The 26,677-nt window shown below is 46.0% G+C and overlaps 1 protein-coding gene across 2 annotated transcripts in view; it reads right to left on the reverse strand.

The window, feature by feature from the left end:
- Positions 1 to 178: 178 nt before the first annotated feature.
- LOC112236177 (janus kinase and microtubule-interacting protein 1) overlaps positions 179 to 26,677 on the reverse strand; it is a 57,250-nt gene continuing 30,751 nt past the window's right edge. The window contains exons 2-23 of one of the 2 annotated variants that reach the window (XM_042325814.1): positions 24,269 to 24,557; positions 23,450 to 23,782; positions 22,929 to 23,090; positions 21,000 to 21,209; positions 18,269 to 18,385; positions 17,947 to 18,093; positions 14,788 to 14,943; positions 14,025 to 14,087; positions 10,921 to 11,049; positions 10,595 to 10,723; positions 9,730 to 9,813; positions 8,491 to 8,553; positions 8,298 to 8,396; positions 4,150 to 4,251; positions 4,030 to 4,083; positions 3,808 to 3,873; positions 3,268 to 3,336; positions 3,063 to 3,140; positions 1,962 to 2,168; positions 754 to 819; positions 372 to 416; positions 179 to 287 (exon numbers count right to left, since the gene is read on the reverse strand). In XM_042325814.1, coding sequence (XP_042181748.1) covers positions 261 to 287; positions 372 to 416; positions 754 to 819; positions 1,962 to 2,168; positions 3,063 to 3,140; positions 3,268 to 3,336; positions 3,808 to 3,873; positions 4,030 to 4,083; positions 4,150 to 4,251; positions 8,298 to 8,396; positions 8,491 to 8,553; positions 9,730 to 9,813; positions 10,595 to 10,723; positions 10,921 to 11,049; positions 14,025 to 14,087; positions 14,788 to 14,943; positions 17,947 to 18,093; positions 18,269 to 18,385; positions 21,000 to 21,209; positions 22,929 to 23,090; positions 23,450 to 23,782; positions 24,269 to 24,406 — 2,544 coding nt within the window. In that variant the 5' untranslated portion in view covers positions 24,407 to 24,557 and the 3' untranslated portion in view covers positions 179 to 260. Of the gene's footprint in view, positions 288 to 371; positions 417 to 753; positions 820 to 1,961; positions 2,169 to 3,062; positions 3,141 to 3,267; positions 3,337 to 3,807; positions 3,874 to 4,029; positions 4,084 to 4,149; positions 4,252 to 8,297; positions 8,397 to 8,490; positions 8,554 to 9,729; positions 9,814 to 10,594; positions 10,724 to 10,920; positions 11,050 to 14,024; positions 14,088 to 14,787; positions 14,947 to 17,946; positions 18,094 to 18,268; positions 18,386 to 20,999; positions 21,210 to 22,928; positions 23,091 to 23,449; positions 23,783 to 24,268; positions 24,558 to 26,677 lie in introns of both variants that reach the window. The other variant, XM_042325813.1, reaches the window with a different exon arrangement.

Below are 26,677 nucleotides of genomic sequence, written 5' to 3' on the forward strand. Positions count from 1 at the left end.
ATGCTTTTTAGAACTCACGTTAGAGTTTGGCTAATTGTTCCACTTGCAGAAACTGTAGGCGAGACTTCCTTTCTATTAAAAAACACTGATATACCTCTCTTTATATGTCTCTGGGATTTGTTCACTTTTCCAAGTCATGGTTTTGTTATGTTCTGCATCCCAGGTTAAAACTGCATGTTTATCAAAAAAAGCCATAAGGTTTGTGAACCATCTATAAAAAAAAAGCATTAAAAAACAAAAACATGTTGTGTGTTTCTTCCTCACTCTCCACCTGAGCGCCTTAGCACCTGAGGAAACAGACAAATGATGGTCAGCGTCATCATCCTGTTATTACACAGTATGAGGGAGGCTGCGTAGCTCTGTGTCATTACCTGATGGCGGTCCGTGTCAGTGTCATTAAGGCCCAATAATAAAAGCTAGAGAGAAAAACAAAAAGAGGAAGAAGAACTAAACAAATCATAATAATGTTTAAAAAAAGGAGAGAAGAAGACACGTTACTGTTCAGAATTCTAACTGAAGAGTCCTACTGCCTGCTCTCATGACCCACAACCACAGGAGGCTGGTGAAGGGAGGCTTATAATAATAGTTGGAATGAAGTGAATAGAGTGGTACCATGTGTTTGATACCAGTCATTTTGTTTCCTTCCAGCCATTACCATGAGCCCAGCCTCCCCAAATTAGGTTCCACTAGCCACCTGTGCCCACAACACCTACATAGATGTTTCTTAGACAGAGAGAGAAATGACATATATACCTTTTCTTCAATTTCCTTGACTTGTCTCTTTTGCATGTCAATCATGCCTTCCAACTGTCTTATTCTCTGTAAGGCAAATAACACAGAACATATGGTTCAGGAGGTCAACTTCCTACTGACCACAGGCTCTGTATTATAGTTTAGAAGTAGAACAAATAAATGGTTGTGGTTGTTAAACAGTTGCTAATGAAGGTGACGACAACCCTTTCCACATGTATTCCCAGAAGCTGCCCTACTCCCATGTTACCATGGCAGCTGTTGCAGAGCGTCAAATTAAAAAAATCCCGCTGCCATGACAACGAGCAAGTGGAACAATGGTGAATCTTTGTCCAGACCACATGAGCTGATTTGTTGACCGACCTTCGGTCTTGGCTACACACGCACACACACTTCCATTTGCTCCTTTCCTCTCCTCTAAACACTCTTTGAGACAGACTCAGACAAGCGTGAAATCCAAAACCTTCACTAGAAGCAAACCAGTCCACTGGTAAGTAATCCTGATAGAGTTATGAAACACTGGAACCACACTGATCACATTCTCGTGGCTGACCTGAACCCTAAAAGCTGCTTAGATCATAACCACGCGAAGCTGAGTCAGCCAGAGGAGAGGCAGGGTCTGGAAAATAGCTGGTTTTGGGGGACAGGATTAGGTTGAGATCCTGTATTGCACCCAGCAGGGCTGGTGGAGGAGAGACCAATGAAGAGAAGACTAGGAAAAATGTCTCAGCTGCAGGTCTGTTATGGAGAATGTTATTGATGTCTTTAGTAAACTCCTATTGTGTTATTGATTAGACAGTTGATGGTTAGTTTCTGAAGCAAGGAGTGTTGAGGTTAGGAGGAGTGTCGTGTTGAGGTTAGGAGTGTCATGTTGAGGTTAGGAGTGTCATGTTGAGGTTAGGAGTGTCGTGTTGAGGTTAGGAGTGTCGTGTTGAGGTTAGGAGTGTCGTGTTGAGGTTAGGAGTGTCATGTTGAGGTTAGGAGTGTCGTGTTGAGGTTAGGAGTGTCGTGTTGAGGTTAGGAGTGTCGTGTTGAGGTTAGGAGTGTCGTGTTGAGGTTAGGAGCATAAAGACTAATAGAATAAGGATAGGGCTTCTGTGAAATGTTGAGGTTTGGTGGAATATACAAAATACAAGGAAACACAAACACACAAGCAGGAGGGATACTGCATCTTTTCTCTGTGGCGGCTGCAGGTTAAGGCCTTTCCTTACCTGCTGGGCCTGCTGTAGGAGCTTCAGGCGCTCCTGTAAGATCTGACTGTCATACTGGCGGCTCTGCCTGAGTATCTGTCTCCGCAGTTTGTCCACGGCGAGCCCCAGCTCCTCCCTCTGCCTGTCCGACAGAGACTCTGCGACCGCACGCCCCCCCGGCTCCTGCTGCAGAGCGCTATACAGAGTCGCCTCCAGCTCTGCGATCCTCTGCCATACAGCCACATACACAGGTACGCCACTGTGACCATGGCCGAGATGGAAAACACTGTTCCGCTTTATATCTAGTGTCACTATAATGGTGTGTTTTTCATGGTAACTACAGTGTAGGTACTAAGTCCACTTTGTTACATAATACTTACAACTGTTACGCCTATTTACGGCTTATAATGTCAGTGTAGTGACCATGTAAATACATGCTTCTATTGACACTGTATAAAGTGGAACTAAAAACACAAAAACACACAGTGAATCAAATGAATAAATGATGGTGAGTGCAAGATACTCCTGTTACCTGACTCATGGTGGTAGTGACTGTTAAATCAAGTTAGAGATGGGAAGAATGTAAAACATACAGGCTTCTCTGTACTGGGAACATTCACACATCTCTAGTCTACGTTTAGTTCCTCTTGATACACAGTCTCATTAGAATTACACACGTCACTGAGGGAATCACTAGACGTCCTGTCTCGGGATCGTACTGTTCTGAGAGAGTGTTTGGGATGTGTCTGAACAGTTCATGCACAGCCATTCTCCCCAGACAGGAGGGGGTGTCTCTTTCTGTCCTTTAGTACCCCGTGCAAACACGGGTTCATTGAGGTAGAAGATGCAGTATCCCGACAACACATGACAAACTCAAATAGCAGGGTTTGGTCTGTGGGTTAGTGATGTTTGATGGGTTTACATAATTTAGAGGGCTGACAGTGGGTCTACATCTAGGTCTAAAACATATACTTTATGAAACTATTGCATGCCATCTTGATAATATAATGACTATTGTCATATATAATTATAATACACTATATGCCATTTAGCAGACGCTTCCTACAAGCAGGAGACAGCTGTAGAGTAACCCTCCTGTCCCATCATGTTGCTGTGTCGTACCATGTAGGCCTGATCCAGGGCCTGCTTCCTGTAGTCCAGCTCCTCCTCCATGAAACCCTTCTGCTTACTGAACTGGTCCTGGAACAGCCACAGCACAACACAGGATATGAAATCACATCATTGCATCACCATGACAATGGTGTCACGTCAGAGACAGTGAAAAACCACTGATACTTGGTCAGATGTTTTTTTGGGGGTCTCTCACCGTCTCATTCTCCAGGTCAATCATCCTCTGGGTCAAGGCTGCCTCTGTGCTGTCGATCTGCTTTAACCACTATGGAGGGAGGGAGAGAGAGAGAGAGACACTCAACACATACTGTACAGTTAAATACTCAGTAGATAATAGTCCAGTAGGTGTAAGAGGCAGGCTCAGAGATAAGGAGGAGGAGAAGAAAAGGGGGAGTAAGACAAGAAGGATGAGAAGGAGGTGGAAGAAGAAAAGGAGGAGAAGGAGGAATAGTTGAAGAGGAGGAAGAGGAGGAGAAGAAAGAGGAGGAGGAGGAAGAGGAGGAGAAGGAAAGGAGGAGAAAGACGAGAAGGAGGAAGACGAGAAGGAGGTGGAAGAGGAAAAGGAGGAGAAGGAGGAATAGTTGAAGGGGAGGAAGAGGAGAAGAAGAAAGAGGAGGAGGAAGAGAAGGAGGAAGAGGAAGAGGAGAAGGAGGAGGGAGAGGAGGAGGAGGAGGCAGATGGGTTGCCTCCAACAATGTAACAATGTTCCAATGTTGTTGGAGAAGGAGAGACTGACCTTCTCACACATTGACAGAACCATCCCAGCCTGGATGACAACAATCTGCTCCTCGTTACGCAAGTTCTGGGGACGAAGAAGAGACAGGAAATGGATATAGATGATCGGAGAGGGATAAAAGTATTTATTAAGGTTTTAATTGAGGGAGAAAATAGCATTGTGAATTTTAGTAAGATCATTTTACTGAGAGTATTAGGAAAAGCGGAGAGAATTTAAACTCACCCCATTATCTCCCAGGATATCCAGTTTCTTCATCAGATCTGGAATAACCACGTCCTAAAGAGAGATTACACATCCAGTTTACATACGCTGCGAGAGGGAAAATGTGTGTGTTTGTGTTACCTTGATTCCCTCCTGGTGACAAAAGATCTGCAGAGCGCTGTTGCTGTTTTCTGGGAAGGTAGTCATGTGGAATCCCATGGCTGGAAGCCTGTGTTCCCTCTCCTAATGGACAACAAGGACAGTTAACCCAGCCCTCATTCACACCCACATCTACACACTCACAAACAGTCCCCCCCAGTCTAATTTACAGACCACAACAGCCAGCCCTCTAAAGGGGACAGTACAATCACAACTAATATTCTGGTTGGGTAGACTGGTGTGTGAGACTGATAGTGAATGGGTCAGGGTTGGGAACTGAACTGAATGGGTCAGGGTTGAGAACTGAACTGAACGGGTCAGGGTGAGAACTGAACTGAACGGGTCAGGGTTGAGAACTGAACTGGACAGGTCAGGGTTGAGAACTGAACTGAATGGGTCAGGTACTGAATGGGTTGGGAACTGAACGGGTCAGGGTTGAGAACTGATCTGAACGGGTCAGGGTTGGGAACTGAACTGAACGGGTCAGGGTTGGGAACTGAACGGGTCAGGGTTGTGAACTGAACTGAACGGGTCAGGGTTGGGAACTGAACTGAACGGGTCAGGGTTGAGAACTGAACTGAACGGGTCAGGGTTGAGAACTGATCTGAACGGGTCAGGGTTGGGAACTGAACTGAACGGGTCAGGGTTGGGAACTGAACTGAATGGGTCAGGGTTGGGAACTGAACTGAATGGGTTATGTTTGGGGACTGAACTGAATGGGTCATGTTTGGGAACTGAACTGAATGGGTCATGTTTGGGAACTGAACTGAATGGGTCATGTTTGGGAACTGAACTGAATGAGTCAGGGTTGGGATCTGAGCTGAATGGGTCATGGTTATGAACTGAACTGAATGAGTCAGGGTTTGGAACTGAACGGGTCAGGGTTGGGAACTGAACTGAACGAGCCAGGGTTGGGAACTGAACTGAACGAGCAAGGGTTGGGAACTGAACTGAACTGAACGGGCCAGGGTTGGGAACTGAACTGAATGAGTCAGGGTTGGGAACTGAACTGAATGAGTCAGGGTTGGGAACTGAACTGAATGTGTTGTGGTTGGGAACTGAGCTGAATGGGTCATGGTTAGGAACTGAACTGAATGAGTCAGGGTTTTGAACTGTACGGGTCAGGGTTGGAAACTGAATGGGTCAGGAAATTAATTGAACGAGCCAGGGTTGGGAACTGAACTGAACGAGCCAGGGTTGGGAACTGAACTGAACGGGTCATGGTTGGGAACTGAACTGAACGGGTCATGGTTGGGAACTGAACTGGTCATGGTTGGGAACTGAGCTGAATGGATCATTGTTAGGAACTGAGCTGGTCATGGTTAGGAACTGAGCTGTATGGATCATTTTTAGGAACTGAACTGGTCATGGTTAGGAACTGAGCTGAATGGGTCATGGTTGGGAACTGAACTGAACGGGTCATGGTTGGGAACTGAACTGGTCATGGTTAGGAACTGAACTGGTCATGGTTAAGAACTGAACTGGTCATGGTTGGGAACTGAGCTGAATGGGTCATGGTTGGGAACTGAGCTGGTCATGGGTCATGGTTGGGAACTGAGCTGAATGGATCATTGTTAGGAACTGAGCTGAATGGATCATTGTTAGGAACTGAGCTGGTCATGGTTAGGAACTGAGCTGTATGGATCATTTTTAGGAACTGAACTGGTCATGGTTAGGAACTGAGCTGAATGGGTCATGGTTGGGAACTGAGCTGAATGGATCATTGTTAGGAACTGAACTGGTCATGGTTAGGAACTGAACTGGTCATGGTTAGGAACTGAACTGGTCATGGTTAGGAACTGATCTGGTCATGTTTGGGAACTGAGCTGGTCATGGTTGGGAACTGAGCTGAATGGGTCATGGTTGGGAACTGAGCTGAATGGGTCATGGTTGGGAAGTGAGCTGAATGGGTCATGGTTGGGAACTGAGCTGAATGGGTCATGGTTAGGAACTGAGCTGAATGGATCATTGTTAGGAACTGAATGGGTCATGGTTAGGAACTGAGCTGAATGGGTCATGGTTAGGAACTGAGCTGAATGGATAATCTTATTGTTATCTTTACAGAGAACTGAACTGGTCATGGTTATTTGTAAATGAACTTTGAACTGGTCATGGTTAGGAACTGAACTGGTCATGGTTAGGAACTGATCTGGTCATGGTTGGGAACAGCTGGTCATGGTTGGGAACTGAGCTGAATGGGTCATGGTTGGGAACTGAGCTGAATGGGTCATGGTTGGGAACTGAGCTGAATGGGTCATGGTTAGGAACTGAGCTGAATGGATCATTGTTAGGAACTGAGCTGAATGGATCATTGTTAGGAACTGAATGGGTCATGGTTAGGAACTGAGCTGAATGGGTCATGGTTAGGAACTGAGCTGAATGGGTCATGGTTAGGAACTGAGCTGAATGGGTCATGGTTAGGAACTGAGCATGAATGGGTCATGGTTAGGAACTGAGCTGAATGGGTCATGGTTAGGAACTGAGCTGAATGGGTCATGGTTGGGAACTGAACTGAATGGGTCATGGTTGGGAACTGAACTGGTCATGGTTAGGAACTGAACTGGTCATGGTTGGGAACTGAGCTGAATGGGTCATGGTTGGGAACTGAGCTGAATGGGTCATGGTTGGGAACTGAGCTGAATGGGTTCATGGTTGGGAACTGAGCTGAATGGGCCATGGTTGGGAACTGAACTGAACGGGTCATGGTTGGGAACTGAACTGGTCATGGTTAGGAACTGAACTGGTCATGGTTGGGAACTGAGCTGAACTGGTCATGGTTGGGAACTGAGCTGAACTGGTCATGGTTGGGAACTGAGCTGAACTGGTCATGGTTGGGAACTGGTTAGCTGAACTGGTCATGGTTGGGAACTGAGCTGAACTGGTCATGGTTGGGAACTGAGCTGAACTGGTCATGGTTGGGAACTGAGCTGAACTGGTCATGGTTGGGAACTGAGCTGAACTGGTCATGGTTGGGAACTGAGCTGAACTGGGTCATGGTTGGGAACTGAGCTGAACTGGTCATGGTTGGGAACTGAGCTGAACTGGTCATGGTTGGGAACTGAGCTGAACTGGTCATGGTTGGGAACTGAGCTGAACTGGTCATGGTTGGGAACTGAGCTGAATGGGTCATGGTTGGGAACTGAGCTGAATGGGTCATGGTTGGGAACTGAGCTGAATGATGTACAGTACTTACATGATGAGGATAGCATGCTCAGGATCTGTCCAAATGAGTTAGGTGGAGAAACATGATTTAAAACCAAAGTAATAGGGTTTTAAAACATACTCTGGGAGTTCAAATGGATGAGTTTAAGTGACTGAGTGGCTCTTTGGATCCATTCAACCCATTCTTATTCTGTGCATTAAGAGTTTCTTTAATACCTTCTTGAAGTGATCGAGTATCTCCTATGAAGTCATCATGAAAGATATTCTAAAAAAGTATATGAACGAGCTCATTAAAGATATCCTACATCAGTTGTTGGAGGCAGAACCTGAAAGGAGGAAAGCCATGCAGTCGATAATCTTCTATTATGGACAACAATCAAGAGATTTAGGACACGTGTACCTGATGATTGGAATGTTTGTGCATACGACTGCCTTTTTAATGAACATAAAGAAACTTAAGAACAACTACATGCAAGGAGGAGACAAATGAACAAAGATGGGCGGATGGTGAACTTGAACACATTTTATTCCATTCAAAATTATATTCATCTTTCAATTTGAAAAAATACACTTTTCCAGTTCAGTGGGGATGGTAAGGCGGTCAGAATACAAGGTACATACAATGGGTCGAGGCACAGTAATGGGTATGTTTGTGTGCTTGCGTGTACTCTGTACAAAGCGCCACAGGAGGCTGTTGGGAGGATCTATAGGAGGATGCGCTCACTGTAATGGATGGAATGGAATTTATGTAACGGAATCCAACATGTTTTTTTTTGTGTGTGTTTGATACCATTCCATATATTCCATTCCAATGAGCCCATCCTCCTATAGCTCCTTCCATCAGCCTCCACTGCTACGAGCACGCTTGTGTGTGTGTGTGTGTGTTTTGGTCACTGTATGTAGGTCTTGCGTGGGGACTGGAGACTGGTGTCGCCCCCTGGGGACAGTTTGATGGTGCACTCTCTTACTTCCAGCTCTAGCACTCTGAACTCCAGCAGCTCATTCTGGTCCCTCGAGTCCTGCACTGCCGCCTGCAGCTTCCACTCAGCTTGCTGTAACACACACATCTACACACACACATTTTTGTATTTTGTAGTGTCCTTTGCTTCCAGATTGCTCACAGGACGGTGTTGAGTGACAGAGGAGTAGGAGGTACCTTACCTTGTCGTGGAGTTCCTGATTGGTCCTGATGAGGTACTGCTTCTCCTCCACCCACTTAGAGTCCTGGAGAAACATACGGTCACACACACCTCAGAGGAAAACTAAATTATCACAACACAGAATGATAAGGGAGATAAGAGCACCTTGCCACCCATAGGGGATACTGCACAATGTACATGCATGAGCACCTCAACCCAAAGAGATTCAGCCACACCGTGTGAGTCCTAGCCCAAACTGTCCGTGTCTGAACTGAGACCCACAAGCCCAAAATAAGTTAAATAATGCATTCAAATAGTGATGCAACCACAAGTTAAACACAAAATATATTGCTGTAACATGGTTTTATTGAGCCAAAAAGTAACAGAGAGAAAGTTCACCATCAAAATGACCAGAAATACAGAAAAATGTGCTCAGAAATCTGTATTGGTACAGTGAACAGCATGCTGAACAGAGATTCAGGAATATTGAGGCACTAGAGGTGAGAGCAGTGCAACAGAAAGTGCAACAATGCCACAGTGACACAAACAGGCAACATGCAGTAAATGTGAGGCATGCAACAGGTACCAGAGATTGATGGAGGATGCTATGAGTTCTGACCTCTGTGAAACGCTGCTCGGTATTAGATCTATTCAGTCTATTGATATCAGGCTGAGCAATCAATAAGAAGATTGAACAATCTATGTGATTTGCATCATGGTGCATTTGTTTAGTTTTGACACCAAAATCCATCTACACTTCTCAAAATGGATTTCACTCTGCTTTTACAAATATCATTTCTTATACAAGGAAATAATCTTATTGATATATCTTTACAGAGGAACTGATTGAAGATGATTTCCACAGAATGTTACATAATTAAGACATGACAGTATATATATATTTTCATTAACCTTGTTTCTTCAGAGTCATATTTGTAAATGCTAGGTACAATTTGATGACTGGCTGATTTGTTTAGCATGAGGACGTATCATTCAATCAGTTTTCTCATGATCATGAGGAGATAAATCCTGATGATCTTTTCCAGAGAAAATAGAGCATATACATTCAAATACTGTCAACGACAGTGGAGCACACACACAGGGCAGAGTTGTGACATCACAGGATCCTGCGGCAGATCCGGTCGGCGTAGCCGTAGCGCCAGGCCAAAAGCAAAGCCCCAAGACAGACAAGCAGCAGGGCCAATGAGAGCGGAGCAGCCAGGGACCTCCCAGTCGTCTCCCCGCCCTTTTCCTCTTTTACCTGCCCCCTCTCAGCCAATGCCTTCTCCAGGTCGGCGATCTTCGCCTGGCACCCAATCAGATCCGCCTGCAGCTGCTCACGGTTCTGTGGGAAGGCGAACGTAGCCAATCAGAGACCAGAGTCAAGTCAGTTCAATCAGGTGAGTTAGTGCTGGGCTAGAACAAATGCCTGCACACCCTGCAGCCTGTTAAGATAGAATAACATGAACCTGCACACCCTGCAGCCTGTTAAGATATAATAACATTAACCTGCACACCCTGCAGCCTGCTAAGATATAATAACATTAACCTGCACACCCTGCAGCCTGCTAAGATATAATAACATTAACCTGCACACCCTGCAGCCTGTTAAGATATAATAACATTAACCTGCACACCCTGCAGTCTGCTAAGATAGAATAACATTAACCTGCACACCCTGCAGCCTGTTAAGATAGAACATTAACCTGCACACCCTGCAGCCTGTTAAGATAGAAGAACATTAACCTGCACACCCTGCAGCCTGTTAAGATATAATAACATTAACCTGCACACCCTGCAGCCTGCTAAGATAGAAGAACATTAACCTGCACACCCTGTAGCCTGCAGCCTGCTAAGATAGAATAACATTAACCTGCACACCCTGCAGCCTGCAGCCTGCTAAGATAGAATAACATTAACCTGCACACCCTGTAGCCTGCAGCCTGCTAAGATAGAATAACATTAACCTGCACACCCTGCAGCCTGCAGCCTGCTAAGATAGAAGAACATTGTTCTTGTACTCCTCTTGGCAAAATCTCATGTTTTGAGACAGTGATGGGCACATCAGGAGTCTAATGAGGGATATCATGGGCAGGCGGTAGGGGTTAAAGGTTAAAGCTACTCACCCTGGCCACTCTCTCAGCATCGTGTGACCCCCCAGTCTGTTCCTGTAGGAGGGCATAGGCCCGCTGGAGAGCCTGGTACTCTCTGGTCAGTTGTCTGAAGCGCAGCTCTGACTCTTCACGAGAGACACCCTGGGGAATGAATACAATACATAACATGCCATATAGCAGACGCTTTTATCCAGAGACTTACAGTCATGCATGTATACATTTTACGCACGGTTGGTCCAGGGAATTTAACCCACTATCCTGGCATTGTAAGAGCCATGCTCTACCAACTAAACTACAGAGGACTGGGTAGTGACATGGTCAAACACACACACACTTACGTCCTCCAGGTCCTCCTCGGGCGTGGCAGGGGTGCAGTCTGTGAGGTCAGTGTTGTAAGAGGTCAGAGACGACGTCTCAGAGTCCACAGACTCCTCATCAAATCCAAAATATGTCTCCACAACATGCCTCTGGAGAGATAGAGAGAGAGGAGGAGAGAGCGAGAGAAGGAGAGGGAGGAGAAAGAAAAAGGGAGTGATGAGCTGTAATATATTGATTTACACACACACACACACACACACACACACACACACACACACACACAAAAAAAAAACAATAGGAGAGAAGACTATTTGAAACACACACTCGGGGGTTGGTAATAGAGGTGAGCGACGTTGCCTCCCTCTGCTGGGAGTACACGGGCTGGGCACCCCGACACGGATGGCTCCAAGTAGAGGTAATTAGGGGAACTTGCCAACCAGCCGTGGAGGCCACATAAAAGGAGCACTGTGGCACACCGCGGGGGAGAACAGAGAGGCCGACAGAGCAGAAGCTGAGAAGAAGGACCGAGCCAAACCTACATGATTTCGTTATGTTTATTTTATTGCCTAGTAAAGTTGTGTTTGCTGACTAGATCCTTCCTGTCTCTGTGTTAATCTATGCACGCTCAACCCAACACCCCACAGTTTACCACAACACACACTCACCCAATCCATGATGCTACAGAACACTCCCCCAATCCATGATGCCACAGAACACTCCCCCAATCCATGATGCTACAGAACACTCCCCCAATCCATGATGCCACAGAACACTCCCCCAATCCATGATGCCACAGAACACTCCCCCAATCCATGATGCTACAGAACACTCCCCAATCCATGATGCCACAGAACACTCCCCCAATCCATGATGCTACAGAACACTCCCCAATCCATGATGCTACAGAACACTCCCCCAATCCATGATGCTACAGAACACTCCCCCAATCCATGATGCTACAGAACACTCCCCCAATCCATGATGCTACAGAACACTCCCCCAATCCATGATGCTACAGAACACTCCCCCAATCCATGATGCTACAGAACACTCCCCCAATCCATGATGCTACAAAACACTCACTGTGACATACTGTGGACCGTCCATCAACCTTGGAACAATCACTTCCGCATTCCTTACCATCCGATTACGAAACACAAATCATCCACAAAAAATAAAGGCTAATTTCCTCCTTCCCATTGATTTTATAAACTCAACAGTATTGTCCTTCCCATTGATCTCAGGACCAACCCACGGAGTCAGCTCAATAGTCACTGTACTACAGTAAAGTCCTTACCATCGTGTTTGAAGGTCATCTCCTGACACCCAGAGAAGGAGAGACAGACCATAGCACACAGACAGAAAGCAGGAGAAGGAGAGACAGACCATAACACACAGACAGAAAGCAGGAGAAGGAGAGACAGACCATAACACACAGACAGAAAGCAGGAGAAGGAGAGACAGAGCATAGCACACAGACAGATGAAGCAGGAGAAGGAGACAGAGCATAGCACACAGACAGATGAAGCAGGAGAAGGAGACAGACCATAGTACACAGACAGATGAAGCAGGAGAAGGAGACAGACCATAGTACACAGACAGATGAAGCAGGAGAAGGAGGCAGACCATAGTACACAGACAGATGAAGCAGGAGAAGGAGACAGACCATAACACACAGACAGATGAAGCAGGAGAAGGAGACAGACCATAACACACAGACAGATGAAGCAGGAGAATGAAACAGACCATAACACACAGACAGATGAAGCAGGAGAAGGAGAGACAGAGCATAGCACACAGACAGATGAAGCAGGACAAGGAGACAGACCATAACACACAGACAGATGAAGCAGGAGAAGGAGACAGACCATAGTACACAGACAGATGAAGCAGGAGAAGGAGACAGACCATAACACACAGACAGATGAAGCAGGAGGAGACAGACCATAGTACAGACAGATGAAGCAGGAGACAGACCATAGTACACAGACAGATGAAGCAGGAGAAGGAGAGAGACTATAGTACACAGACAGATGAAGCAGGAGAAGGAGACAGACCATAGTACACAGACAGATGAAGCGGGAGATGGAGACAGACTATAGTACACAGACAGATGAAGCAGGAGGAGACAGACCATAACACACAGACAGATGAAGCGGGAGAAGGAAACAGACTATAGTACACAGACAGATGAAGCAGGAGAAGGAGACAGACCATAGTACACAGACAGATGAAGCAGGAGGAGACAGACCATAACACACAGACAGATGAAGCGGGAGATGGAGAGAGACTATAGTACACAGACAGATGAAGCAGGAGAAGGAGACCGACCATAGTACACAGACAGATAAAGCAGGAGAAGGAGACAGACCATAGTACACAGACAGATGAAGCAGGAGATGGAGGACGAGCTGGACATACTCATACATACTGGTGCTATACTATAAACCTCCTGACATAGCTAGTATCCTCGAAGGTGAACTATACTGTCCTCTGGCACTGAGCTCTGAGGCCGGGCTGTCTCAGTCACCCACTTACCAGACACAGACAGAGAGGTGTGTTAACTAGCATCCACCAATCCTCTTTAAGATAGTTACCAGGCCTGTGAGGTAGCAGCACTGTACTTTTCCATTCAGACTCTCCCAGTAAGTGTGTTCTGTTCCATTCTCAGCTAGTCCCAGTAACCAGCTCCAGTTATAGATGCAGAGTGTGTTAAATCTCTTAGCAACATACATCACCGACTCTGCTAACTCTCTCTCTCGAGGACCCAGTCCAATTGCTAGAATCACTCCTCCTCTCCTGATCATCAACACCTCATCTACCTATCCTTCTGACTGAGTTTGGAAGAGATTACCAAACAGGTGTCATTGTTCCCCCAACTGAGCCCAATTAAACAGTCACACGCACTTAGGAACCTATGCATGCACACGAGCGCCCACACACACACATGCCCCACCTGACCCCAATCAGACAGAACCAGCCCATCAGCATCATGAGAAGAGGCTTTTGCTTATTGACAACACCGCTGGACCAGCAGTGTGTGACAGGAAACATACAACACAACAAAGAAACACTATAAAACACATACAAACACACAGTACGGTAGAGGGAGAAGTAGTCTTACTTTAGGTGGTAGCTTGAGGGGTTTTCTCCGGGTCTTTTTGCAGAGCATCAGTCTGTCACATTCCTGTGCAGAAAGGAGCAACTTGGGATTTCTAGCCTTTTGAGTTTAGACAACATGCATCGTTTCTGTATGAGAAGGCTCTGATTGATGTGGGACTGATCCTTAACCTGACAATCTAAATTGTACTAATCTAGGCCATCGACCGTCCCATGTGTGGAATCCTGGGGACAGAATCTGGATACTATTTGATTTAGGCTTGTCAAAATGCAGCCACGGTAAAAAAGTGTGGGATTCTTTATGGGAACAACCAGAGTTGGAGAAGGTAAACAGAGTTGTGTATCCAACACCTGCCCCCAGACCCAGACATGTTGGGGCGATCCAGAATTATGATCAGCAGCAAGGAGCCAGCAGAACATCACCGTGCTAATGAGTAAATTAGCAACAGGCTCTGATTAAAAGTGAATAGAGCAGAGAGAGTGGGTGGTGAGTGGCTGGCTGGCGAGAGGGTCTGGAAGGCAGGGCCAACATGTTACCCAACAGTACACTCACCCTAACGGCAGCCATTTTATTCCACTGTTTCATTGTACTGCAGTAAAGTATAAGAAAATGTCTGCCTGTTTGTTTAAGAACCCATGAGCTAGGTGGGTGCCCACATTCACTAATCTCCCTACAATAAGGATCGGTCAATGCGCTGTTGTTTGGAAGTTCTGGTGATTTAAAGACCAGGTAAAGTGCAATGTCGATGTTAGAGTGTCTCCCTGACCTGCGTGAGCTCATCAATGATGCCTTGTTGCTCGGCAACCTGCAGCTTAAGGAACTCTACTTCCTGTTCCTCGTGGGCCTGACTTAGGTCTGTCAGTGAGGTAGGCCTCTTCAGCTGCTGGGGGTGAGGCTGCTGGGAACGAGTGCGAACAGTCTCCTTCTGAGAGAGAAAGAAAGAGAGGGAGGTGAGGAGAGATACATTCTCAGGGGTCAGCGATTCAAGTGTGAGGTCGAGACAGAGACAGAGGAGACAGAGACAGAGAGATGCTTTGCATACCTCAGCCTAAACATCAGTGCCAAAGGTAACTTCCACAAAGCTGTGAACGATCTGAGAGACAAGGCAAGAAGGGCCTTTATGCCATCAAAAGGAACATAAAATTTGACATAATAATTAGGATCTGGCAAAAAAATGCTTGAATCAGTTATAGAACCAATTGCCCTTTATGGTTGAGAAGTCTGGGGTTCGCTCACCAACGAAGAATTCACTAAATGGGACAAACACCAAGTTGAGACTCTGCATGCAGAATTCTGCATAAATATCCTCAGTGTACAACGTAAAAACCCAAATAATGCATGCAGAGCAGAATTAGGCCGATACCCGCTAATTATCAAAATCCAGAAAAGAGACTGTAAATTGTACAACCACCTAAAAGGAAGTGATTCCGAAACCTTCCAAAAAAAACCTAACAAAGCCATTACCTACAGAGAGATGGACCTGGAGAAGAGTCCCCTAAGCAAGCTGGTCCTGGGGCTGTCACACCCTGACCATAGAGATACTTTATTCTCTATTTTGGTTAGGTCGGAGTGTGACTAGGGTGGGCAATCTAGTTTCTTTATTTCTAGGTTGGCTTGGTATGGTTCCCAATCAGAGGCAGCTGTCTATCGTGGTCTCTGATTGGGGATCTTATTTAGGCAGCCTTTTCCCACCTGTTTGTTGTGGGATCTTGATTTTGTATTGTTGCTTTGGACCACGACAAAGCTGCATGTTCGTTTTTTTGCACTTGATTGTTTTTGTGGCGGTTCTCATAATAAAAGATGATGAACCCAAACCACGCTGAATTTTGGTCCGATTCTTACAAAAACGATCGTGACAGGGGCTCTATTCACAAACACAAACAGACCCCACAGAGCCCCAGGACAGGAACACAATTAGACTCAACCAAATCATGAGAAAACAAAAATATAATTTCTTGACACATTAGAAATAATTAACAAAAAAACAGCACACTAGAAAGCTATTTGGCCCTAAACAGAGAGTACACAGTGGCAGAATACCTGACCACTGTGACTGACCCAAACTTAAGGAAAGCTTTGACTATGTAGATTCAGTGAGCACAGCGTTGCTATTGAGAAAGGCCTCCGTAGGCAGACCTGGCTCTCAAGAGAAGACAGGCTGTGCACACTGCCCACAAAATGAGGTGGAAACTGAGCTGCACTTCCTAACCTCCTGCCCAATGTATGACCAGATTACGCAGACACAAAGAATTCGAAAACAAATCACATTTTGATAAACTCCCATATCTACTGGGTGAAATTCCACAGTGTGCTATCACAGCAGCAAGATTTGTGACCTGTTGCCACAAGAAAAGGGCAACCAGTGAGAACAAACACCACTGTAGATACAACCCATATTTATGTTTATTAATTTTCCATTTTCTACTTTATCTATTTGCACATTATTACAACACTGTATACAGACATGACATTTGAAATGTCTATTTTACAACTTGTGAGTGTAATGTTTACTTTAATGTTTATTTCACTTTGATTTATTCATTTCACCATGCCAATAAAGACCCTTGAATTGAATTATGAGAGAGAGAGAGAGAGAGAGAGAGAGACACAGGATTTCCTTAACCGTGACTCATAACTTTAAATTGTGCAGTGAGGCTTTGTAATCAAGGAGAAATGTAAATACTGATTGACACACATACTGAATGGCACAGGTTGAAGGAGATACCGATCGGCGCAGATACCGATCGGCGCAGATACCGAATGGCGCAGATACCGATCGACGCAGATACCGATCGACAGAGATGCTGAATGGCGCAGATACCGATCAACGCAGATACTGAATGGCGCAGATACCGATCGACGCAGATACCGATCGACAGAGATGCTGCGCAGATACCGATGCTGAATGGCGCAGATACCGAATGGCGCAGATACCGATCACAGAGATACTGCGCAGATACCGATGCTGAATGGCGCAGATACCGATCGACAGAGATACTGAATGGCACAGATACCGATCGACGCAGATACCGATCGACAGAGATCCTGAATGGCGCAGATACCGATCAACGCAGATACCGATCGACAGAGATGCTGAATGGCGCAGATACCGATCGACAGAGATGCTGAATGGCGCAGATACGACAGAGATACCGAATGGCGCAGATACCGATCGACAGAGATGCTGAATGAGATACCGATCGACAGAGATGCTGAATGGCGCAGATACCGATCAACGCAGATACTGAATGGCGCAGATACCGATCGACAGAGATACTGAATGGCACAGATACCGATCAACGCAGATACCGATCGACAGAGATACTGAATGGCACAGATACCGATCAACGGCGCAGATACCGATACTGAATGGCGCAGATACCGATCGACAGAGATACTGAATGGCACAGATACCGAGATCTGAATGGCGCAGATACCGATCGACAGAGATGCTGAATGGCGCAGATACCGATCAACGCAGATACTGAATGGCACAGATACCGATCGACAGAGATGCTGAATGGCGCAGATACCGATCGACAGAGATACTGAATGGCGCAGATACCGATCAACGCAGATACCGATCGACAGAGATACTGAATGGCGCAGATACCGATCAACGCAGATACCGATCGACAGAGATACTGAATGGCGCAGATACCGATCGACGCAGATACCGATCGACGCAGATACCGATCGACAGAGATACTGAATGGCACAGATACTGCTTAACATCTCTTGTAGGGCTCTTGCCCTTTCCTTAGATGACCTCCATTTCACATGTTCCCTACAATGTGGTTCCTCTTAATCCAGTCATAAACATCAAAGCATAGCCCATACTTTTGTTACACTTATCAACGTCCTCTCTTAGTCATGAGATGAGATGAGCAAAGTAGACCAAAAAGGTTATGTCTGGTTCCCTCACCATCTCTGCGTTCTCTCTGCTGAGGTTCTTGAGTTTCTCCTCCATGCGCTGCAGAGTCTGAAGGAGATCATTGTTCTTCTTCGACATCCTCTTATATTTATCTAAGAGTGGCTTCATCTGACTCTCTGACTCACGCACACGCTTTAACTGACAGATGAAGGGAGAGATGGAAGGAGAGAGCGAGAGAGATAGAAGGAGAAAAAGAGAAAAAGTTATTTTCACATACCTGTATATTTCCACAACATCCCTTAAATGTTCCCATAATGTCCCTACAATGTTCTGTTATCCACCAAGTTATTTTCTGCAGGTGTGTGTTACTCACCAGTTCATTCCTCTCATCTGCCAGCAGGGTGTTTCTGTCCTCCAGCTTCCTGGTAACAGAGTGGAGCTCAGCTATCTTCAGCTGGGACCTCCTCGCATCCCGAATATCTTCCACATCCTGAGAGAGAGAGCGAGGGGGGTAGAGAGAGCGAGGGGGTAGAGAGAGAGAGTGAGGGGGAAGAGATATATATAGAGAGAGAGAGAACGGGGGGTGTAGAGAGAGTGAGAGAGTGAGGGGGAGATACAGAGAGAGAGAACGGGGGTGTAGAGAGAGAGAACGGGGGGTGTAGAGAGAGCGAGAGAGTGAGGGGGAGGAGATATATATATATATATATATAGAGAGAACGGGGTTAGAGAGAGAGAGAGCGGGGGGGTAGAGAGAGAGCGGGGGGTGTAGAGAGAGAACGGGGGGGTAGAGAGAGAGAACGGGGGGGTGTAGAGAGAGTGAGGGGGAGGAGATATATATATATAGAGAGAGAGAGAGAGAGAGAGAACGGGGGTAGAGAGAGAGAGAGAGAGAACGGGGGTAGATACAGAGAGAGAGAACGGGGGGTAGAGAGAGAGAGAGAGAGCGGGGGGAGGAGATAGATATAGAGAGAGAGAACGGGGGTAGAGAGAGAGAACGGGGGGTGTAGAGAGAGTGAGGGGGGTAGAGGAGATATATATATATAGAGAGAGAGAGCGAGGGGGGGGGTAGAGAGAGAGAGGGGGGGGTAGAGAGCGAGGGGGGGGGGTAGAGAGAGCAAGGGGGGGGAGATATAGCGAGGGGGGGGGAGAGAGAGAGGGAGGGGGTAGAGAGAGCGAGGGGAGGGTAGAGAGAGCGAGGGGGTAGAGAGAGCGAGGGGAGGGGGGAGAGAGCGAGGGGAGGGTAGAGAGAGCGAGGGGGGGGTAGAGAGAGCGAGGGGGGAGGAGATATATAGAGAGAGAGAGCGAGAGAGAGAGAACGGGGGGGTAGAGAGAGAGAGAGAGAGAGAGAGAGGGGAGGAGGTATATATATAGAGAGAGCGAGAAAGAGGGGAGCGAGAGGGATATATATAGAGAGAGAGAGCGAGAGGGATATATATATATATAGTGGGGGAGCGAGAGGGATATATATATATATATATATATATATATATATAGAGAGAGAGAGAGAGAGAGCGAGAGGATATATATATATGTATAGTGCGGGGAGCGAGAGGGATATATATATATATAGAATATATATAGAGAGAGAGAGAGCGAGAGGGATATATATATATATAGTGGGGGAGCGAGAGGGATATATATATATATATAGAGAGAGAGAGCGAGAGGGATATATATATATATATATATAGTGGGGAGCGAGAGGGATATATATATATATAGAGAGAGAGAGCGAGAGGGATATATATATATATATATAGAGAGAGAGAGCGAGAGGGATATATATATATATAGTGGGGAGAGCGAGAGGGATATATATATATATAGAGAGGAGAGCGAGAGGGATATATATATATATAGTGGGGGAGCGAGAGGGATATATATATATATATATATATATAGAGAGAGAGAGCGAGAGGGATATATATATATATAGAGAGAGAGAGAGGGATATATATATATATAGAGAGAGAGAGCGAGAGGGATATATATATATATATAGAGAGAGAGAGAGAGGGATATATATATATATATAGAGAGAGAGAGAGAGAGAGGATATATATATATATATGGGGGAGTGAGAGGGATATATATATATATATAGTGGGGAGCGAGAGGGATATATATATATATAGTGGGGGAGTGAGAGGATATATATATATATAGTGGGGAGTGAGAGGGATATATATATATATAGTGGGGGAGTGAGAGGGATATATATATATATAGTGGGGAGTGAGAGGGATATATATATATATAGTGGGGAGAGCGAGAGGGATATATATATATATAGTGGGGGAGCGAGAGGATATATATATATATATATATAGAGAGAGCGAGAGGGATATATATATATATATATAGAGGAGATATAGAGGGATATATATATATATATGGGGAGCGAGAGGGATATATATATATATAGTGGGGGAGCGAGAGGGATATATATATATAGAGAGAGAGAGAGCGAGAGGGATATATATATATATAGTGGGGGAGCGAGAGAGAGAGAAATGGAGGAGATAATCAGGCATAAAGACAGTGTGTGAATAAGTTGACCACCAGGTGTTTTGTAAAATGCCACACCAGTCAAATGTGTGTGTGTACAAGTGTACCTTTAAAAAGAATGTTTTATTTAACCTTTATCTAACCAGGTAAAACCCATTGAGGTTAAAAAACCTATTTTGCGAGGGAGAGCTGGCAAAGAAGGCTAAACAGGGAAATAGCAGCATGTCCATAAAACATTACAGAAAAATACACAATACACACAAGACAAAGTGTCACAAGTTAAAGATACAATTGAAGATAAGAAACAACTTCAGTTGTCACAAACAGTGTTGTCAATCAGAGTCTTAACAGGCAAAGACACCAACTCCCCTCACTTTAAAATCTGCTGAAGCATGTAATCAAGATGAAGGGGCATTATGGGAAGAATATTTTTCCCATCTCAGTTCTAGCCTTAGGAACAGACAATAACATCAGCGACTGTGAACGAAGACTATATTGAGTGACTGATCTGTGTGTGTGTGTGTGTGTGTGTACGCGTGCTTGTGTTTGTGAGTAATTGCATGCGTGCGTGTGTATTTTCATGGGGCTGCCCTCACCTGGTTGTTGAGGTAGTCAGAGGTGTCCCCCAGGGCAGGGGCCACCTCTCTCTTGGGGCTGCTGTGATGCCTCTCTGCCTCCCTGACATGACCCAGCTGCTCATCCAGAGCCTCCTTCTGCAGCTGGAGCTTCTGGGCATAACCAGCCTGCACCCCCAGCTCCCTCTCCAACGCTGACACCACACGGTCCTTCCCCTTCAGCTCATCCATCTAGTGAGAGGACAGATGGGAGAGAGACAAATATAGTGAGGAGAGATGGGAGGATGGAGAGAAGGAGAGAGAGACAAATATAGTGAGGAGAGATGGGAGGATGGAGAGAAGGAGTGAGAGAGACAAATATAGTGAGGAGAGATGGGAGGATGGAGAGAAGGAGTGAGAGAGACAAATATAGTGAGGAGAGATGGGAGGATGGAGAGAAGGAGAGAGAGACAAATATAATGAGAGATGGGAGGATGAAGAGAAGAAGGAGAGAGACAAATATAGTGAGGAGAGATGGGAGGATGGAGAGAAGGAGAGAGAGAGAGAGAGACAAATATAGTGAGGAGAGATGGGAGGATGAAGAGAAGGAGAGAGAGAGACAAATACAGTGAGGAGAGATGGGAGGATGAAGAGAAGGAGAGAGAGAGAGACAAATATAGTGAGGAGAGATGGGAGGATGGAGAGAAGGAGAGAGACAAATATAGTGAGGAGAGATGGGAGGATGAAGAGAAGGAGAGAGAGAGACAAATATAGTGAGGAGAGATGGGAGGATGGAGAGAAGAAGGAGAGAGACAGTGTGACAGTGAGAGTGAGACAGAGAGAAAAGGTAACATCTTCACTCTGGAACTCTTTAGCCTCATCTCCAGCTGTTCTCCCTCTCATTCTCCAACCCATTGCTCTCCTCCTTCCAAACCAGCTCATTATTCTCCAACCCATTGCTCTCCTCCTTCCAAACCAGCTCATTATTCTCCAACCCATTACTCTCCTCCTTCCAAACCAGCTCATTATTCTCCAACCCATTGCTCTCCTCCTTCCAAACCAGCTCATTATTCTCCAACCCATTGCTCTCCTCCTTCCAAACCAGCTCAAACCAGCTTATTCTCCAAACCAGCATTGCTCTCCTCCTTCCAAACCATCTCATTATTCTCCAACCCATTGCTCTCCTCCTTCCAAACCATCTCATTATTCTCCAACCCATTGCTCTCGTCCTTCCAAACCCTCTCATTATTCTCCAACCCATTGCTCTCCTCCTTCCAAACCCTCTCATTATTCTCCAACCCATTGCTCTCTTCCTTCCAAACCAGCTCATTATTCTCCAACTACAGACTAAGGCTCCAACAAATGATACGACACCAACATTGTTGAGAGAAATTCATTCATGAATCTTAGTTCACACTCCCCCCGTTCTTCTCTCAGCCTGTCCTCATCTCACTCCCTTCTCTCATCCCTCTCTCATCCTTTACCTCTTCCCATCCCCCTTTCGGTTTCCTTGTGAAATATTATAGCCGTGGCTGTAAGCTTTTACAGCTGCAGAGATCTCTTTTATGGCCCTGTTCTTCCACTGTTCTTCTGTGCTGTAGTTAATCAGTCGCTCTGTTATCTGGGTCTCTGTTAAATACAACTGGAGATCAACATAGTGCAATTCAAGCTCTCCGTCAGATTACTACAATAAGTTAAAGATAAACTTCAGTAGAAGTGCATACGCAGAACAGAATGAGATCTATTGTTAGAGAGTGGTTCCCATTTCAGTTAGCTGTGGTTAATGATTTATGGTCCTAATTTGGTTTGAAGTTTGGTTCACTTTCAGGTCACTCACCAGACCAGACACTCCAGTCTCACACATGGACTTTGTGTGATGTGGATTAGGATCGATCAGGAGTTATGATTTGTGGCCGGGGTTACGGTTTGCAGACAGGCACGTGGTGTATGATCACGTTACGGTCGACTCACCACCCGGCGGATGTCTCTCTCGCAGTCTCTCTTGATGCGATTGATCTCATCCTGGTGCTGCTGGTAGGCTGTTCGGAGGTCGGCTGCTTTGGCCTTGTCTGCCTGCAGAGTGTTAGACAGAGCCTCCTCAACCTGCTTCCGTGCTGTCTCCTGCTTCAGGACCTGGGGGGAACACACACACACAGCTAGCATGTGTAGCGTTAAACTTTCCATCTAGTATACACTTCAAGTATACGCCCCCTGAAGCAATTAAGATGATTGGGGACATAGTAATGTCACATGACTTTTAGAAACAAAGAAGATGCTCTGAACAACAACTTTCAAGACCAGACTAAACACAGGCTTGAAGCTTCTTATTCTGAAAACAAGGCCTGTGAGGAGAGTCTAGCTGGTAGTAGAAGGAATTAACAGTAGCATGACCCGCACCAGGCTAGGATTCTGATGGGCCATGGGGGAAAAAAAAACCTGTGCAAATACCACAATGCAGGTTGGATTCAAATTGAGCCCCCGGGCCAGCCTACCTCCTGCTGTAGTCTGAGTCTCTCCCCATCAAAGGACCTCCTGGCCTCCTCCCGGGCCTCCCCTAGCAGGGCACTCTTCAGCTTGTCCGCAGCCCCGTCCCTCAGTGCGTGGACCAGCCCCTGCAGCCGCTGCACCTCCCCGTCGCGGATCTTAATGGTACGCGCCAGCTCCAACTCGTGTTGACGTGCCAACGCCTCGCGGGCGGCGGCCAGCTCGCGGAGCTTCTCCTCGTGCAGTTTGGCACGGAGGTCGGTGAGGACCACCGTGTGTTTGTGTTGTTCTAGTTCCCTGGCTTGCCTCTGCTCCTGGAGACGCTCTCTCAGCTTAGAGACCTACCCAGGGGAGGAGAGGGAGGGATAGAGGAGAGTGGGACAGAGGAGGGTGGGACAGAGGAGAGGGAGGGAGAGGAGGGAGGGAGAGGAGGGTGGGACAGAGGAGAGGGAGGGAGAGAGAGGAGGGTGGGACAGAGGAGAGGGAGGGAGGGAGAGGAGGTGGGACAGAGGAGAGGGAGGGAGAGGAGGGTGGGACAGAGGAGAGGGAGGGAGAGGAGGGTGGGACAGAGGAGAGGGAGGGAGAGGAGGGTGGGACAGAGGGGAGGGAGGGAGAGGAGGGTGGGATAGAGGATAGGGGAGGAGCGAGACAAACGGGAGGAAGAGGAGGAGAGAAAGAGTGACGTTTGTAAGGGAATAGGAACAAGAGAGATAATGATTCTTAATAGTATCATTAACAGTAGATCACAAAAGACCAACAGATAATGATATCATTATCAACATCATCAATTGCATCCTTATCATCATCATCAGAGGGGAGGGGCCTACCTTGCCCTTCTCCTGCTGCATTTCTATCTGGAGGTCCATCAGCTTGTTCCGAAACTCCTCATTGGCTGTCTGCGCAAAGTCACCCATGACCTCAGTCCTCTCCTTCCCGCGCGTCTTCTTGGGATGCGGGGCTGACATTGTGCTCCGTCCACCCAATTAGACGGTACGGCTCAGAGTGGATGAAAGTGGAGGAGAGGAGAGTCAGGCGCTGCTCTTCCTCCCCACACAGCCTTCCCTATGTACCTTCATCATCCTCATCTACATCATTGGTTGGGGATCCCTGTCTGTCCTGCAGACAGGCAAAAAGAGAGCGGGAGAGCGAGCGAGAGAGAGAGCGAGAGCATCATAATTATTATCATCATCATCATTATTCACAGAAATTACTACATTTATTGCAAATTTGAACTTATTAAACCCAGAAGAAAAAGACAAAATACTCATGGGCGAAGGAGCAATGTATTTAAATATGTATTTGCCTGCCATAACATCTGCATAGTAAACAGTAACTTACTTATTATTACTATTATTGTTGTTACTATTATTATTGTTGTTTATCATTCCAAATAGTAGTGGTATGGGTGGTAATGGTAATGATAACAGTTTAGTGATTGTGGTGGTAGTAGTAGTGGTATGGGTGGTAATGGTAATGATAACAGTTAGTGATGGTGGTGGTAGTAGTAGTGGTATGGGTGGTAATGGTAATGATAGCAGTGTAGTGGTGGTGGTGGTAGTAGTAGTGGTATGGGTGGTAATGGTAATGATAGCAGTGTAGTGGTGGTGGTGGTAGTAGTAGTGGTATGGGTGGTAATGGTAATGATAACAGTTAGTGATGGTGGTGGTAGTAGTGTGGTATGGGTGGTAATGGTAATGATAACAGTTAGTGATGGTGGTGGTAGTAGTAGTGGTATGGGTGGTAATGGTAATGATAGCAGTGTAGTGGTGGTGGTGGTAGTAGTAGTGGTATGGGTGGTAATGGTAATGATAACAGTGTAGTGGTGGTGGTAGTAGTGGTATGGGTGGTAATGGTAATGATAACAGTGTAGTGGTGGTGGTAGTGGTAATGGTAATGATAGCAGTTTAGTGGTGGTGGTAGTAGTGGTAATGGTAATGATAGCAGTTTAGTGGTGGTGGTGGTAGTAGTAGTGGTATGGGTGGTAATGGTAATGATAACAGTTTAGTGATGGTGGTGGTAGTAGTAGTGGTATGGGTGGTAATGGTAATGATAACAGTTAGTGATGGTGGTGGTAGTAGTAGTGGTATGGGTGGTAATGGTAATGATAGCAGTGTAGTGGTGGTGGTGGTAGTAGTAGTGGTATGGGTGGTAATGGTAATGATACCAGTGTAGTGGTGGTGGTAGTAGTGGTATGGGTGGTAATGGTAATGATAACAGTGTAGTGGTGGTGGTAGTAGTGGTAATGGTAATGATAGCAGTTTAGTGGTGGTGGTAGTGGGTAATGGTAATGATAGCAGTTTAGTGGTGGTGGTGGTAGTAGTAGTGGTATGGGTGGTAATGGTAATGATAGAAGTGTAGTGATGGTGGTGGTAGTAGTAGTGGTATGGGTGGTAATGGTAATGATAACAGTGTAGTGGTGGTGGTAGTAGTGGTAATGGTAATGATAGCAGTTTAGTGGTGGTGGTAGTAGTAGTGGTATGGGTGGTAATGGTAATGATAGAAGTGTAGTGATGGTGGTGGTAGTAGTAGTGGTATGGGTGGTAATGGTAATGATAACAGTGTAGTGGTGGTGGTAGTAGTAGTGGTATGGGTGGTAATGGTAATGATAACAGTATAGTGGTGGTGGTAGTAGTAGTAGGGTGGTAATGATAGCAGTTTAGTGATGGTGGTGGTAGTAATGGTAATGATAGAAGTATAGTGATGGTGGTGGTAGTAGTAGTGGTATGGATGGTAATGTTAATGATAACAGTTTAGTGATTGTGGTGGTAGTAGTAGTGGTATGGGTGGTAATGATAACAGTTTAGTGATTGTGGTGGTAGTAGTAGTGGTATGGGTGGTAATGGTAATGATAACAGTTAGTGATGGTGGTGGTAGTAGTAGTGGTATGGGTGGTAATGGTAATGATAGCAGTGTAGTGGTGGTGGTGGTAGTAGTAGTGGTATGGGTGGTAATGGTAATGATAGCAGTGTAGTGGTGGTGGTGGTGGTAGTAGTAGTGGTATGGGTGGTAATGGTAATGATAGCAGTTTAGTGATGGTGGTGGTAGTAGTGGTAATGATAGAAGTGTAGTGATGGTGGTGGTAGTAGTAGTGGTATGGGTGGTAATGGTAATGATACCAGTGTAGTGGTGGTGGTAGTAGTAGTGGTATGGGTGGTAATGGTAATGATAGCAGTTTAGTGATGGTGGTGGTAGTAGTGGTATGGGTGGTAATGGTAATGATACCAGTGTAGTGGTGG

Source organism: Oncorhynchus tshawytscha, linkage group LG08 (assembly GCF_018296145.1).
Source record: "Oncorhynchus tshawytscha isolate Ot180627B linkage group LG08, Otsh_v2.0, whole genome shotgun sequence".
NCBI classification, from domain to species: domain Eukaryota; kingdom Metazoa; phylum Chordata; class Actinopteri; order Salmoniformes; family Salmonidae; genus Oncorhynchus; species Oncorhynchus tshawytscha.